Raw genomic sequence first — 15,701 nt, 5'->3', positions numbered from 1 at the left:
TGGTTTGTTTCTCTTTGGCGGCCGCGGCGATGATATGATCGCACGTAGCACCGTGAGGAAGGAATATGCGAAAGCGATCTATTTCTTCCCGCCCCCTAGAGGTAACATGGATGTCAACACCTCCTTCTTTCTGTCTGCCTTCACCCAGATTTCGTACATGTATGTACCAGGGTTTGCCGGTTGTTTATTCGGTATTTCTTCCGGTCCGCGTTACGTCCTCCCGTGTTCCCGTTACTTTATTACATACATACACGGCATTTGGTACACGGCATTCCCCAACCCAATATATTATCCCCGGTACGGCGGTAGTGTACAGCAATTGATACCCGCCGGCCGGATGGTCCACCCGACTCGGCACTCAAACTATATAGTATATCTGTGACGAATCCCGCCCCCCAAGTCCAAACGCACTACCTACGGTCCGGTCCGGTACGGTTCGGATAAAGACAGACAACAGGCCAGCGGCAGCAGGTTGTAACCTGGAAAGCTCCTAACATGTAGTGTAAACATGTAACCACCCTCGCTGGGCACACACCCGCCCGCCCCTTCTGACCCCCAGCCGCTTGAACTCCCGTCGACCGGGCCTTCCCTTGGGCATTTCATGTATAGCATCATATATATAGGTATGTAGTCCATCTGGGAGTACATAGTAGAATAGATTCTGCCAAGACGTAATAATGGGCGGCTGGGCTGGCTGGGTTGATGGTTGATTGATATAAAAGCCACCACCGCCACTGGACTGGACGACGACTTTGCGCATCATGGTAGGTAGGTACCACTAGGCATCTCGACCATCAGTAAAGGAAGGGGGACGACGAAGTGGGAACGGACGATGAACGTCAAAAGAAGCGTGAGTGCCCTGGAAGACGAGCCGTCGACGACGCTTACTGTGTACATACACTAGAACTACACTGGTGATCGATGATCAACATGTTGATCCACGAAGTACCGACCGACCGACCGACCGGTAGTGTAGCGTACCAGTAGTGTACAGTACGACCACCGCGAGGTCTGCGAATCTTGCCAGTCTGCGGGGGGGGGGGGGGGGGGGGGGGGGGGGGGTCAACGTGCGTGCAGGTCAGTATTCTACACTAATGACAACTTGTCACTGGCTGGCAAGTGCGAAGGGGGTGTGCCGGTTATGGTACTGTTTCATTTCATCCGTTTCATCGTTTTCATTCCCTACCATACCAGGCAGACGAGCCCCACGGCATGTACATCGACCCAGGCATTTGATGTGCTGCTGCTCTGTTCGACAGTCGACTGGCATGCACATTGGATTGCATCCGGGGATCGTTCGGGATGTTTCTCCCTCCCTCACCTCACCTTACCTTTCTACAGTACCCTTCCTACCCGACCACCTGTCTGACGAGCCTAAATAAGTGTATTTACTTAGTTGAGGGGACTATCGAACACACTAAAAAGCTTGGACTCCTTCCAGCAAGCAAGTTCGGTTCCCTGCCCGAGACCCGAGACCTGAGTCGTTGGGCCGTCAAGAGTCTCGGATTTTTTGAAACACAGCGACATTCCCGAACGGACATTCCTCCAAAAGGTTTTGTGGTCCTGAATGGCAGGTCCAGTCGGTCGGTAACCCCACAAACGGCAAGAACCGATGACGATCCGCGATCCCGACAATAACTGGAACATGCTCAATCAATAGTTCAATACATAGTAGCAGGAACTATAGAAAAACCGTTAGTGGAAATCTTACGGAATGTCGGAATGAAACTGGAATGCGATGATGCATGTGGAAAATGGAAAATGGAAGAAAAAAGTGGACGACGAAGAGGCCCCTCCCAAAAAAGAAGAAAAAAGCTTATATTGACCGTGCTCAACTCCAGAACTTCAGAGTTCAGACGGAAGCACCAAGCAAGCAAGCAACATGTCATGTCGTCAAAAGAGGAGCCCCTCGTTCCCGCCGCTGCCGCCGCATTTGTTTTTCCCCCGCTCCCGGAGGTCCCGAGTCCCGATGTTCGCCCTAGGTCCCATTCACTTATGTACCACGATTTCGACTCCGGGCCCGGATCCATCCAGAGCCCCGGGATTCCTTTTTAACCCCAAAAGGTTCTGCTGCTACACTAGAATCTCAGCACATGGGGATGGTTGAAAAAAAAAATCATGAAGATGGATGGATGGATGGATGGATGGATGGATCCTCCCGACCTCCCGACCCCACTCACTACCCTTACCTTTACCTTACCCTGACGAGCTGAAGCTGAAGCTGTTATGAGTGAAGAGCTGACGAAGCCCCAACCAAGCCTTGACTAGGTCCAGTCCCAATCTGATTATTTGACTTTGACATTTACACCAAGGAGCGGGAAAAAAAAAAAGAAACATTAAAAGTCTTTCCAAAGACTTGAATTTTGTTGCTGGATTTTTGGGTTCACAAGGCTGGCTTCCAAGGAAGGCTTGGTGGTGCCAATCACGCAATTTGCACTACATACATACACTCTTGGGTTTTCTGCGTGAAACCCTTTTTTTCCCCACCCCAGCAGCTCCGACAGTGACGTGGTGTCGAACTGTCATGTCATGATGATGAGAGAGTCACAGGAGGTGTTCCCACTTTTTTTCTTTACTGATAAAAAGGGATGCTTGGATCACAACAGGTATGGTTTTGTCTGTCGGTATGTGAAGCTGGAAGCGGCCAAGCTCTTTCGGTTAAGTATGGTATGTATGGTCAGTTCCATGGTGAGGATTCCTCACCAGGTGACTACAGTACTTCCTTGTCGTCACTTACCTATCCTGTCACCCCCACCCCCTTTTTCCCAACGTGTTGCAATATTTGAAACTGATAACTTCCCGACTAAAAATGATTTCTTCACGTCAATCATCCAACGGCGATGATACCTACAACGGATCCTTTGAACGCCCCTTCGGCAAATAATAATCGACCACTGGCCCCCCCCTATAGTGCCACTTTGCATCCCCGGCGGGAACCTCCGAATCTTATTTGAACCTCACCTTACCTTCTTCACCCAGACGCACCACAACACAACTGTCAGACAGACGTATCCATGGTGAGATAGGATTTTCTTTCTTTCATACTCAATGTATCTTTCATCATCCATTGTCCACCTCTTGATACCCTTCCCCCATGTCCAGTGACAAAAGGGGGAACAGAAGAGATGATAGAGCTCGAAAAGCGGAACGCACCAAGGGGGTTCTGCCAAAAACTGCCAGACACAATTCCTCTCCTTCCGCTTCCGTATTTCATAGCCCGTAAATGGGCTATCAAGGCATTAAACCCACACCCGGACATAAACAAACCACCCACAGGCGCCTTTCCTTCCTTCCTTCCCTTTACTCCCCTCCCAAGTTCCTTTGCGTGCGGGTATCCGAGGCCCAAACCGATCTCCCCAAGATTCCAACCCAAAGAAAGAAAAACCCGTCGTGTATATATGTGCCCTTGTTCCACCCATCGTATAAATGCGCCCAAATACTCCTTTGCACCAAAGTTTGACAAGAAAATCCTACCTCCTTCCCATCAATCCATTCGCTCATATCCCTCTCTAATCGTTTCGCTGATTTTTGGACCTTGCCCTATCTTCAGCGGACGCAAAGCGGTTGATGCCATCTGAAAATATGTGAATCCGGATAATTCGCGTTTGTGAGTACGCTTTCTTAGTCGGGAGGCATACGATGCTGCGAAAGGAAATGTTGGTACATTGCGTCCAAGAGGACCACAAGAACAAGATCAACGCATCTCGAAGCATACATCGACCTACGTGAGAGGAAGCCAGCAGCTCAACAGAGCAGTCTGTTAATCCAAAAGTATGGTCAAAGCAGCTAAAAGAACGACGCCCAGCAAGCTGCGCCCCAGTCCGGCCATTTCCTCACTTCTCGTGGTTGTTGAAGTCCTGAGGGGTAACATTCTGGGCAAACTGGAATTGTTGCTTCGCCCTCAACTGGCCAACCGGCGAACACCGTGACGAAGACTCAGGTTGGTATGACTCCGGAAAGGTGTATTCGGTATTTCTAGCCAAATGACTTCCGCCGCTGTTTCCGAATATGTTGTTATATGCCGGTCCGATGGCGGGAGCAAATGAAGGAGTTACGGGCTGACTGGTAACATAACCAGGCAACTGCGGCGCCATGGAGTAATCCAACTCAGAACACCCATTGCTGCATAAGCCAGGGGTGGGTAGAGGCTCATCCGGAGACACGTAATTCCAGGTGTTGTTGGCCGGGACCGGGTATGCGAATGGATCACGGAAGTTAACACCTAGCCCGGGCGTCCCGGGTGGTGTCTTGATGCCAGCTTCAGATTTGAATGGCGGCATGGACATTTCACCAACTGTCCCAAGAGAGCCAAATGTATATGCCTGCTCATCATCCGAGCCGTTGGTCATGGGGGACATGGCGCTGTTCAGAGACGCCATGATTGGGGAATGGACGTTCTGAATGCTCTGTAGCAGGGCCTCCTTCTTTCGATCAATGGTGAACGGAGAGCGCGGTCCTCCTAAGTTCAACGTCATGGATTTTTGTATGCGTCCCGTTAAGCTTCCAGTCGCGGACGAGATTCTCCTAATGGTTCGTGCATTGTCCATCCGCCTGGGCGCTACGTCGATACCCGTCTTCGGTCCGTTTTCGGAACAGTCAGTGCGAAGCGACAGAGGCCCCAGCGGCGCTGGACGCCGCAGGTTTCTGCGGCTGGCAATGTCGGAAGGCGGAGGCGGTGACCTGAGGCGCAAGTCCGCTACCACTGGAGACGAACCGGTCCCGGAAGAAGGAGACATGCTTCCACAGTTGATCGCACCCTCGATTGACATGCGTACCGTTGGATGTTCAGTAGTGCCGTTCCCGGTTCCATCCTGGCCTCCCATATGCGTGGGATATGACCCATCAGAAGGGTGCATATACATGCTCCGCTCGGTGTAAGATCCAAACTGATTCGCCTCACTAAGTAAGCCATCATGCTGTGGCATGGTGGCTACGGGAAGACCATCCACGGGTCGTGGTAGCTGATTCAGACCATACGGAAAAGGGGCCGGCTGTGGATACTCCATATGGCTCGAAGCTGAGCCATAAGAGTTCGAGACGGTTGCCGGTGTAGCAAGGCTGGCAAGCCCATATCCACGGGAACCGGACGAGTGTGGCGTGTCGTAATCAGCAGGAGCGAACCCATCACTATCCGATCCAGATGGGGAGGCATTGCTTTGCGTAGCCGAGGCATTTCCAGCTAATACCATATCTGAGTGCTCGGGGTCCGGACGCTGTCGATCAGATTTATCATTGTTGGCACCATCCTCGTTCCCGATAGAAGCGGTTGATAGGCTAAGGGGCTGATGGCGGTTGCTTAGGCCATAAAACTCGGTGACGGTGCCTTGGTCCTGGTCGTCCGAAGGTTTGGATTCGGACTCTGCTCTTTCCCTCGCTTGTTGTGCTTCAAACTCGGCTGTTTTCCTCATTTGCTTCTCCTTTGCTCGTCGGTTTTGGAACCAATTCTAACAGACGATGTTAGCTCACGAAACAACGGGAGGATTCAATCTTGCGAGAACAAACATTAATCCTTGGGACCTCAACACCCATCTGCTCAGCCAGCTCACGTTTAAGACTGGTGTTGGGCTTCGGGTTTTTGGCAAACTCTCGTTCCAGCAGCTCAACCTCATCCTTTGCCAACCTAGGTTTGGGCTCTGTTTGCTTTGAAGGGTGTAGGCTTCCTGGCCCCACCATCATCGCTGCCCTCTGCTGTTGAAGAACCGTCCATTGATAGGTATTCGGATTCCAGACTTGATACTGCGGGCCATGGTGCTGTGTATGTTGTGGGCCAGCAAAGCCCATGCCCGGGTAGTATTGCTGCTGAGCCTGCTGCTGGTAATATTTCAATAGTTCCGGATCCATTGTCTCTAGTTCGCCGACACTGTCAAGATGACGAGAGGCGAGTTAGTAAGTTGGTCGACTGGGTATGGCAGTATGAGCGGTCAAACTAGAGACTGGAGATTCAGAGCCTCAGCATAAGAGTGATCCAGTTCTCGGTCAAGAAACCCAGGAAACCGGATGACGTCTACACAGGGGCTCTCTCACACGACTCTCTGTCTCGGGATGGGATGATAAAGGGCTGATGGGTTTGCAAGAAGGAGTGACTGAGGGTCAGATGAACGAGAAAGCGGCAGACTCTCGGTTGATATGAAAGAACGTGTGGGTCAAGCAGAATACCAGGGCTAAGAAAGAGCAAGGGGGTGGACCGGTTGGGGGGCTTAACCAGTTTAAGAGTGAGCAAGCCGCCAGGAGGGGCGAGCTGGCAGGGGCTACAAGGTTCGATGAGATTGGGGAGATACGGGCGGGAGCGGGAAAGCGAGACACGGGCGAAGTGACGATGTGTCGGTTCACCTTGGTCTCGCGGATCCCTAGCAAGACTGAAGGCGGCAAGGACAAGCAACCTGAATCCAGAAAGACGAATCACAACAGGGACTTACAGGATGAGGAGAAGTGAGGGAGCGAGTCTTGTCTGGCCTGGAAGCAATCCCCAGCAGTGATGTCGGCGGTTGAAGAAGGATATGGTTTGATGACAAGATGTGCTGTGATTTGCGCCGTGTGAGGGCCAGCTCGACGGGAAGAACGGGGATGAGAGCAAGAAGAGGAGGACCCAGAACCTGAACAGCAACACAAGCAAGGTGTACGGAGTCTTGTACAGATCTAATCGGCATGTACCTCTGGCTTAGTGTCGACGGTCAACACGCACGGGCAAGCACCCGTTGAGGCGGCGCTAGGCCGGTAGCTGGCTATGTACTTGTTACGTGGGAGCCTCGGGGGAGGTCTCTAGGGCGGAAAGTGGATGGATGGCCGGGAGGGAAGTGCTCAAAGCAGTGTGGGTGTTCATGACAGGGGCTCACGAGTGATCCACGTCTGGGCACCGCGGAGAGGGAGCAGGGGGGGACTGCCCTGGTTGTCGCCCTGGCTCCCCCGGTCGCCCTGATCGCCCTAATGAGATACTTTTTTTCTTTCTTGACTTTTTGTATGTGTAGTGTACTGTAAAGACGGGATGGCGCTCCTGACCAATGTTTCCGTGCATATACACACCAAACACATCCCGAATCATCTGTGAAGTCTCTTGATATCGATATAGCCGCTGGCACTGCAACTCCTTTTGCAATCATCAAGTCACGGCTGGGTAGACTCGCGACACGGGACAGCCAGCTCAAAGGTATCTGTTGTCTATAAGAGCAGCACTTGGACAGCTTTACCAGTGACACGACATCTTGGGTTGGTTAGCCGACCCGCTGACCAACTCCCCGGCGCATTTCGTGCTCTGATGGATCAGAACCACAAGGTGGAAGTACGGGGTATCGGTACATGGCTGACAGGGATGTAACACAGTGTGCAAGATGGAGAAGGGTGGGAAGCTTGGTGTGGTTGGGGTTGCGAGCTTGAGAGCTTCATCAGCCAGGGTTCCCATCTTGGGTGCACAGACGACATGGGCTGTGAGGGGTGCAGCGAAAAGGGGACACTGGGGGACTGGAAGGGTTAGAAGGGGAGCTGGAAGAGACAAGAGAGCGACGCTGGCCGGGTCTTTTGAGATCCGTCATCCATGCGCCCTGAGAAAAACTAATCCCACCCTGCAGAGCCCCACAGAGTGAACGAAGACGAACATGGCATCAGGGGTCAAGATGATCATGGAGGTCCTGGCTGGGAGGAGGCTATGGACGAAGCACCTGGCTTGTCTGGAACCCAGAGTGCCAAACTCGTCAATGCATCGGAGAGCTCGTCTCTGGCCGCTGGAGAGGACTGGAGATAACACCGTCTCGCAACCATTCTCACAACATGCCCAGTGTAGACTAGAGACACCCGACCCAGCTCTTGCTGAGATGACCTGGGTGTTGAGCAAAGAAGACGGCGCACTCGCACAACCCTTAGGGATCGACTCTGTCCCATCGACCAATGGACGCTGGCTTGACGACTGTATCCCTGGCGCGGATGCAGGCTCATTGCAGCTCAATGATACCCTGAAGAGTCCTGAACCTCAGGGAGATGCATGGGTGCGCGCCTGTGCTCTTTGTCTTGCAAGCAACTGATTCGCAACACTTTGAACGAAGACGACGGGACCGACGTGTGGGCTGGAGCTGACTGGGGACTGGCGAGGGATCCAAGGGACAGGCCGGACTGTGGAGGGTGTTGGAGTCCAGTGTGTGCCAGCAGCCAGCTCGCCAACTTTGCCAGCTCTGCCAGTGGAGGCGCGGGACGGCGCTGCGGAGAGAACTTGCGGTTACTGTAGGAGCGGTAGGTAGGTGTGCCCGTGTGGGAGCTCTTTTTATGTAGCCGAAGTAGTGTAGCTTATCCGTTGGAAACGGCTGAGTGTTCTAGTCTCGCCGTTGAGAGACCGTTTCTTTTTTAGTGCGAATGGTGGAAATTGTCTAGAAAAAGAAGAGGAGTCCCAAGGGGTCCAAAGAGAGAGAGTTAGATAAGCACAAATGATATGGCCCGAGCTGGAGGGTCCCAATTCCCAAGACGCAAGCATAGTAGAGGTACCTACCTGGTGGGCCAACATATAGTGTACCTTGCCAGGACCCCCAAGAAAACCGTTGTGGGCTGCGGTGCTGTGGCCTGTGGGGGAATGTGAGACCGCTTGCTGACTGGGGCGGGCAGAACACGAGATGAGATGAGGAACGGAAACTCTTTGATTTCTCTGGGAGGAGTGAGTGACGGCTTGACGATTCTAGCGCAGGAACCGCCCAATCGGGAGTCTGTGGTAAATCCGAGAGAAGCGGTGGTCTGGAATGGGCGAAATCATGGGATGATGGGCCAAAAGTGGGCGTCTACTGCGTACGGTGCAGCGCGTGCGCCATTCATTCGGTCAGGGCCGCACACCACCCCGGAAAGCTGAGTGAGTGACATTGGGAAGACGGAAGTGGAAGTTAAGATACACTAGGTAACGAGGTGACTGAGTGAATGACTGGAGAGTTTCCCGCAGTCAGATCTGACCGGCCTTGTCCAGCGCACAAATCGTCCAACTACAAATTTCCAAAGGGCAAGTGCAGAATTTTCTCCCATCTGCTTGACGTTGTCGGAAGCTGCTTTGTGTGCTTCCTGATGCAGTGAGGAAGGGATGACCGTCATGAAGTCGGTCCGGAGGGCAAGTCTGCCAGAGTCCAGACACAGAGCTGGCAGGAGCACTACAGGGACCTGGGAAGGAGCATAAGGTATGTACGCCGTACAGTAAAATGCAAGGGAAGGTCCAAATGCGAAATAAATTACAAAAGTGACATCTGCATATGCAAAGTTTCCGAAACTACACGTTAAACCTGACCAAGCTGTGCCCGCACAGTTAGCGTAAGATTGAAATGTCTGTTTAGCACATGGTCAGGCATCCGTTTCACTGAACCGCAGTCGGGTTCGGTTGCCAGTGCGCGATGAGTGGAGCCAGAGATGAACACTGTCGAATTGGTTCAATCACTGCAGAGCGCACTTTCCTCGTTTCTTTCTGCAGCTTCACTCACTGAGTGTCACTGCTACTGTGAATGTCTCCAGTCACGGTCCCTTCCTCTTCTTCAGGCTTCCCGTCCCGTCCAGCCCAGCTTAACATTCTCTCATCCATCATCATCAGTCCCTTCTTTCTTCACCCCTCTCCCCTCCCAGAGGCCAGAGGCCATCCCCGCCATTTCAAGCTCTGCCAAGATGCCACGGCCTTGGTCTTTCATCAGTTCCCATTCTGGGGTTCTCCAACCTCACGAGTCATGAAGGATGGCATTTGGATGGCAATTCTACACATACTCCTGGGTGTCGTCAAGTGGGAATGTGGACCTCACCATGCATTTTCCGATCCCTTTCCTGCTCACCACCTCAAGTACCCTTTCACCATCAGGATCGTGATCTCCATTTTCCTCCCCAAAGCCCCCCTTTGTTCGTCTCGCCGGCCACCTTCGGCGTGAAGATGACGGGAGCGTAAAGGCCTGAAGCCAATCAACTGCCGGGCAACACGGAGCAAGCCATCCTCCCAGTCCGAGATTGGACGCTGGTGATGTGCGATCTCGGCACCAGCCGCTGACTCCAGACGTCCCTCGCTCAATCAACTCCCCGTTAGCACCTACACTACACTCCAGCTACAGAACATCTCAGCTTACGCTATACGCTTGCCCGACGCTATGGCCATGCCTTCTATGGGACGGCGTAGACCTACCAGCTACCACCCACCACCCTGAGGTCCTTGGTTCGGGACCGCCTCCGACCCTCGCGCCAACAGAAAGAGACGGGCCCAGGTGCTACACACCAGCCGACGAGGCGACCAATCGCAAGCAGAACCCAAATTCCGACTAGGAGACTGGGTCGAGTACACCACGTACTGGTACATGCTCCTGCTGTGTGGGCTTGAAGACGTTCACTACGTGCAAACACAACAAGCCATCTTGAAGATGTGCTTCTGGCTGGTGCTTCTGGGTAGGACAGTTTCGATGCGCTTACATGTCGTATCGACAGACGAGAAAGAAGCATCACTTCTCGAATCATCAACAGTCAGGCACGCTTTCTCTCCCACTGGCCACGGGTAGAAGCTGGCTGATATGGCGTAGCGCCACCGAGACATAGCAATCACATATGCTGCGGCAACCTTCCCAAGGCTCGATCAGGGCACCCAACTGATGGCGACATTTTTCTGGTAGGGGTCTAGAGGGTCTCAGTCAAAGACTCACAGTGGCCACCTTGAGCAAAAAGAATTCACTACCTCTGTGTCCAGAACCCTGCCATGAGGTGGAAATTCCTTAAAACATCAACTACACAGCCTGAAGTCTACGATTCAAGCTCATGTTGGGAATACAGCCCGGTCTCCTCATTACTTGATGCACGTGCATTGCTCGTCCTTCGGGAGCAACGAAGAGACTGGTAATTCGCTAAACAGAAGGTGCACAGCGGCCCGGCAACTACCTTTGCATAACCCCATGCTGTGATACATGGCTGTTGAAAGGCAAAGGACTCGGGGTATCAAGTTTCCGCTGGTCACTCACTGTCGACACTACGTCTTCCGTCTGGGCCTCACACTCTGTCTTGGCCAGCCATGCTGAAATTGTGAACCTGGTGTTCTGTGCACCAGTTCGCTTACCCCCACTCCTGATTCGTTTCTTCGCACCCGGGGCTTTACCTGCAGCAACCCGGGCCGTCCCAGTTGCCACGGCTGAGGAAAGCTGAAGCCTTCTCAGAGAGCTCCGGTTCTCCCGATGAACTTGGGATGCATACCTCTTCCACACGGTACAGTGTTCGTACATCTCAAGCATGGTCGTCACCGACCGCGGAGTCGCATTCGACGGTCAACTCCTGTCATGCAGAGGACTGCACTCAGAATGACTGGTTACACAACCATTGTGGTGTTCTTTGTTATGCAAGGCAGCCTCGGGGTAGGTCTTTCGTCGCTCTAAGATTACCTTGTACCATCCGCTGATAAATCTCAAGTCAAGGTCTTTGCACGCAGCCTTGGGAGTATATGACTTGGAACATTCATGGTCCTGTTAAGCGACCGCTTAGAACCCAACGGACCGGCCCCGCGATATTCAAGCATCCTGCTGGCCGTCATTATTTGCTACGGAGCCACAGGTGCACAACCAAGAGACACGGCGCGACGCCGTGATGTGATACAACATCTATGCACTTGGATTGAGGGCTGCACTTCTATTTTTGGACTTCACTCAAATTGCGCTTCTCTGGACAGGGAGGTGCAGAGATTCCATGATTGGAGAACCGGACGATCATATTTTACGGCGCACAGCGTCGTATCAAGCCTCTTTCCGTCATGAGCACCAACCCAGAGGTTTACCGTGGACGGGACACCTGCATTATACCACTGTGATTAACAGTCAAGGCTACCAGGTTCTCACCCGCAGGCCCTTGAACACCCACGGGAAGAATCACTGTGATCATCTCAAAGTTGCAAGGGATGTTCAAGAGCAACCGCTTTTCATACCTAAAGAGATATCTTCTGTGCCGGGTGTTGGGCACCTCTTCATCTCCCATCCCACTGGTCAGCCCTGGCTAAACAACCTGCCTCGAGATATGAGGAGATACTCTAGCAACCTCCAATAGGCAAACGGCTCCTCACACTACAATCCCAATATGGTAGTCTGATCGCGAGGGAGCCAACACGTCCCGTCCTTCTCATCCACGTTGGCCGCTATGTTCTAGCCGTTTCGGAGAAGTGCATTGACCATAATCGAAGCTCCGCACGCTCCAGTCGACATATGGTGACAGGCGATGGTAAGCTCTTGCTCGTTTTCGGGACGCTGCACAGTATTGCAACTGAACGGCCCTGACTCCCTGGTTAGAGTACGGTTCTTCCCGCTCTAAAAATGATCAAGAAACGTGGGGTACCTTGACCACCAAGCGTTAATGTTTTCGCGCCAAATCATCAGCCAAACGCCAATCATCTTATGATGTGCGATATCCCAATGCAGAAGATCTTGAGCGTCGTATATCCGAACAGCAGTTCAATTTATGATCGACCTGGCACACGAGCCCACTTACAACAGCACGCTGTCGGAACCTCAACGCTTGCCGTCAACGTAACGCCCCATCGCATACTTCAACTGAACTACAAAACTACCACAGTAACGCCGACATCTCCAGTGCTTTGGTATGGGCATCGCTTTTAACACATCAACCTGTTGAGCCATTGCCTCGTACCCGAGATGCAAGACGATCATACATGGATGAGCTACGAAATCTCATATCAACGGCGGAGACTTCAATCTTAGACTGGTTGATGGCTCGCCACCTGAGCCACCCCATCAATCCTCGCATGAGAAACCTCTCCTCTGTCAATGCCGCATGCTCCATTTTCGTCTACTCACCCATCCTTACAACCCCCAATGCCCACGAACTGCTGAGAAAAGAATCGGCAATTTGTGCGATAAAGTAAATTTCGGTCGCCTGCAGGACCAAGGTACCAGGTACGACAGGACAACCTAGCAGGCAAGGTTTCCAGAACGCAGTTGTCTGTTGAGCATTGATCACCGCCGATCAACCGGAAATGGAGAAATCGGGTTGGGTCCTTGTGGGGACGTGATATCATCGTTCCTTCGTCTATGCTTTTGTGAGGGGACCCTGGAATGAAATGTCTTGAGCTCACAACCATCTGCAAGCTCATCAAGCATACGATATACGATCAAGGTGAGCTTTGCGAAAGCTCCGAGCTCTGGTTACGCCCCTACACATATTAGAGAGAAGTTAAAGGCAGCCACGTGGTTCTGATAACGAGTCCTTCCAAATATCTCGCTGCGCGGGTACATCACCAAGCTTTTTCTACCCGAAAATGCCACCGCAAAGATTCAGTGCTAATGGGGGGCCGCGGATACGGACCTTTCGGGCCAAACACTCAAATCTGGAGGTTTGAACGCTGGGTAGGCCAAGCCATGGGAATGTGCCCCTTCGTAGGAGGGCTCGTCATTGCAGGCGTGGGGGCCATTGTACGACAGAATTAATTACACGACATCGACTTTAATATCGTCCCGCGATTTGAGCCGCAATCTAGGTTTTCGACATGACCAACAAGCAATCCTTCGGTGAACTGGCTCAGACAACAATCACCAAATCGCCAACTGCCCGCGAAACATATCGAGATTGATGTAGCTTGCTCTTCTATTTCCTGTACCTGCAGCAAGAAACGCCCGACTAAAGCAGGACATCAGTAGCCGTCGATCACGATGGCTTGCAGAGATGGCGCAGCGAGCTTCTCCGAGGCGTCAGAATTAAAGCCAGGCCACGAGGCGTTCTGTTATGTTGCTTACATGCCCACAGCAGTTACTACAGCAGCCTTGCTTGTGCTTGCTAGCACCGTGTGAGACGGGAATGCCTACCTCAATTTGGGCTTCACTTCGAGGCTTGTGCAAGTGACTACACTATCTTGGCTCGCTTGGTTACTCAACGGAACCAAATGTCACTGACGGTTACGCAAATCGCCAACTAGTTCGGGGAATACATCTGTGTCCGCTCATGGTATGATGTCAGTCTATACCAAGGTCTATAGGGTACACTCCCCTATCCTTTGAGGTCGACAAGTGTGATGGAGCATGCCGTTGCCCGAAGGAATCATACTTCTTGGACATCGACTTTCGCAAGCTCCATCGTGCCCTTGGAAGGCCGATTATGGTGCACGAAGCGATCCACCATCATATCGCCGTAGAAATGATGGTCTTAACCGGCTCAGCGCCGTGTTACCACCTGCGAAAGGCGGCCGGGACCTTGCAGGAGCTGTCCGTTGTCATTTCATCTTCGACACCCGCCTGTTCTTCGGAATTTAGTGCCTGACGTTGTCCCTCCGTCTGTGTTCATCCCCGCCGAGACATGCGGAAGTGCGACAGTGTCAAAGAAAACAACATGAAGACATATACCACTCCACGGTGAATTCGAGCGGGTGTTTGCCTGTTCCAGGAGCAGCCACTAATCTGGGTCCGAAATATCGTGCACTTCCTTCGGAACAAATACCAGGCCAGCTTCACGCATACAGATATTTGGATGAAGATTGGCCGAGAAACACAAAATTCCCGGCTTTTGAGGGCAGTTCTTCAAGTTTATCGAGGTACCCCAAAAATTGTTGTTCAACGTGACAGGCGAGTTAGCTTACCGTCTGGCTGGATTGTCGTCCACTGCCGATCCCCCGCAAACGCAAATTCTTTACCATCTATGGGGCAGATGAACAGAAATCAACGCGCAAAGCCTATTGGGACCCAATATTCATCGTTCGAGCGCAATCCCCAAAGCACGCATTCCACAGAAATTTGACATACGCCGTGGAGATGGCAGTGTAGTTTTCAGCCGCATAACAATTGAGAAAAGTCACAACGGTAATGAGCTCGTTTTGCTAATGGTACAGTGTTGCGGGCGAAACGAAAATCCCGGGCATGGGCCTAGGTTGCGGGTTCGAATGATGTCGCCACCGCCACTCCCCCTACGGGTACAGCAGGACGACTTAATTTCCCAAAACTGTCGCGATGCCGACAACTAGGGAAGTCTAGAAGACCAACACCAGCACACTGACGGCGCAAGGCTTTTCATCAACCATCCGTGTCCATCTGCTCTGCAACCCTCTTCCCACCCTTTCGTCTCTCTTTTTGTATCCACAGCACGCTGTTCAGCGAATTAGACCAGGCAGAGAGAAAGGAGGAAGGCTAGCGGCCGTGCTTTCACTCCTTTGTGCGTACGGTGCTTGGGGGCAACTCTCAATTTGCGTTCTGGCCGGAGGACTTTCCTGGTCCCCTTTGCTTTCTCCAGCGGATAACGTGGCCAGCAAATTCGAGCTCGAAGGGTAGCCTGATAGGGCTTCAGTAAGCCCACAGATACCGTCTCACGCAGCTGGTTGAAAAACGCCCAACTGATCAGCTTCAGACCTCCGGGGGGCAAGGTGATTGCTCCGACCTCGTGCTCTGGGATATCGGGATCAGCATCAGCCCAAGAACAAGAACACCTTAGATCAACCTTTTGCTCTACAACTCGGGGGTTGTAGCGGACAATCAGAGCTCAACGGCCGCTGTAAACACAACGATATGCTAGCAAGGGTAACGACAAGAGAAGGTCTTCCCTTTGCCAAACTTGAGCCACGAGGTAGGGTGTTGTCCCTTGGCTTTTCGTCAGGTCTGGTGTATCTGTACCCCTTACGGACCCCCCTCTCGCCTTCATATCATCCATGTACGAACACGATTGGTCCCTACTCGTCGCATTTTTTTTGTCTCAGCACAGTATTTTACCCGTGTTACTCTCTGTCTCGGCACCAAGAATCGAGAGCGGAG

At 52.4% G+C, this 15,701-nt stretch overlaps 1 protein-coding gene across 1 annotated transcript; it reads right to left on the bottom strand.

Moving 5' to 3' along the window:
- Window positions 1–2,562: 2,562 nt before the first annotated feature.
- On the bottom strand, window positions 2,563–6,961 carry SMAC4_02800 (uncharacterized protein). Its single transcript, XM_003348255.2, has 2 exons — window positions 5,503–6,961; window positions 2,563–5,444 (listed from the first exon to the last, which is right to left on the bottom strand). Exons 1-2 carry the CDS (start codon window positions 5,839–5,841, stop codon window positions 3,834–3,836), a joined length of 1,950 nt encoding a protein of 649 aa, XP_003348303.1. The 5' UTR covers window positions 5,842–6,961; the 3' UTR covers window positions 2,563–3,833.
- Window positions 6,962–15,701: the final 8,740 nt, after the last annotated feature.

The sequence above is a fragment of the Sordaria macrospora genome, chromosome 1 (assembly GCF_033870435.1).
Source record: "Sordaria macrospora chromosome 1, complete sequence".
Taxonomy (NCBI): domain Eukaryota; kingdom Fungi; phylum Ascomycota; class Sordariomycetes; order Sordariales; family Sordariaceae; genus Sordaria; species Sordaria macrospora.
The sequence above is the reverse complement of the archived record's forward strand: the minus strand, read 5'-3'. Positions and strand labels throughout refer to the sequence as shown.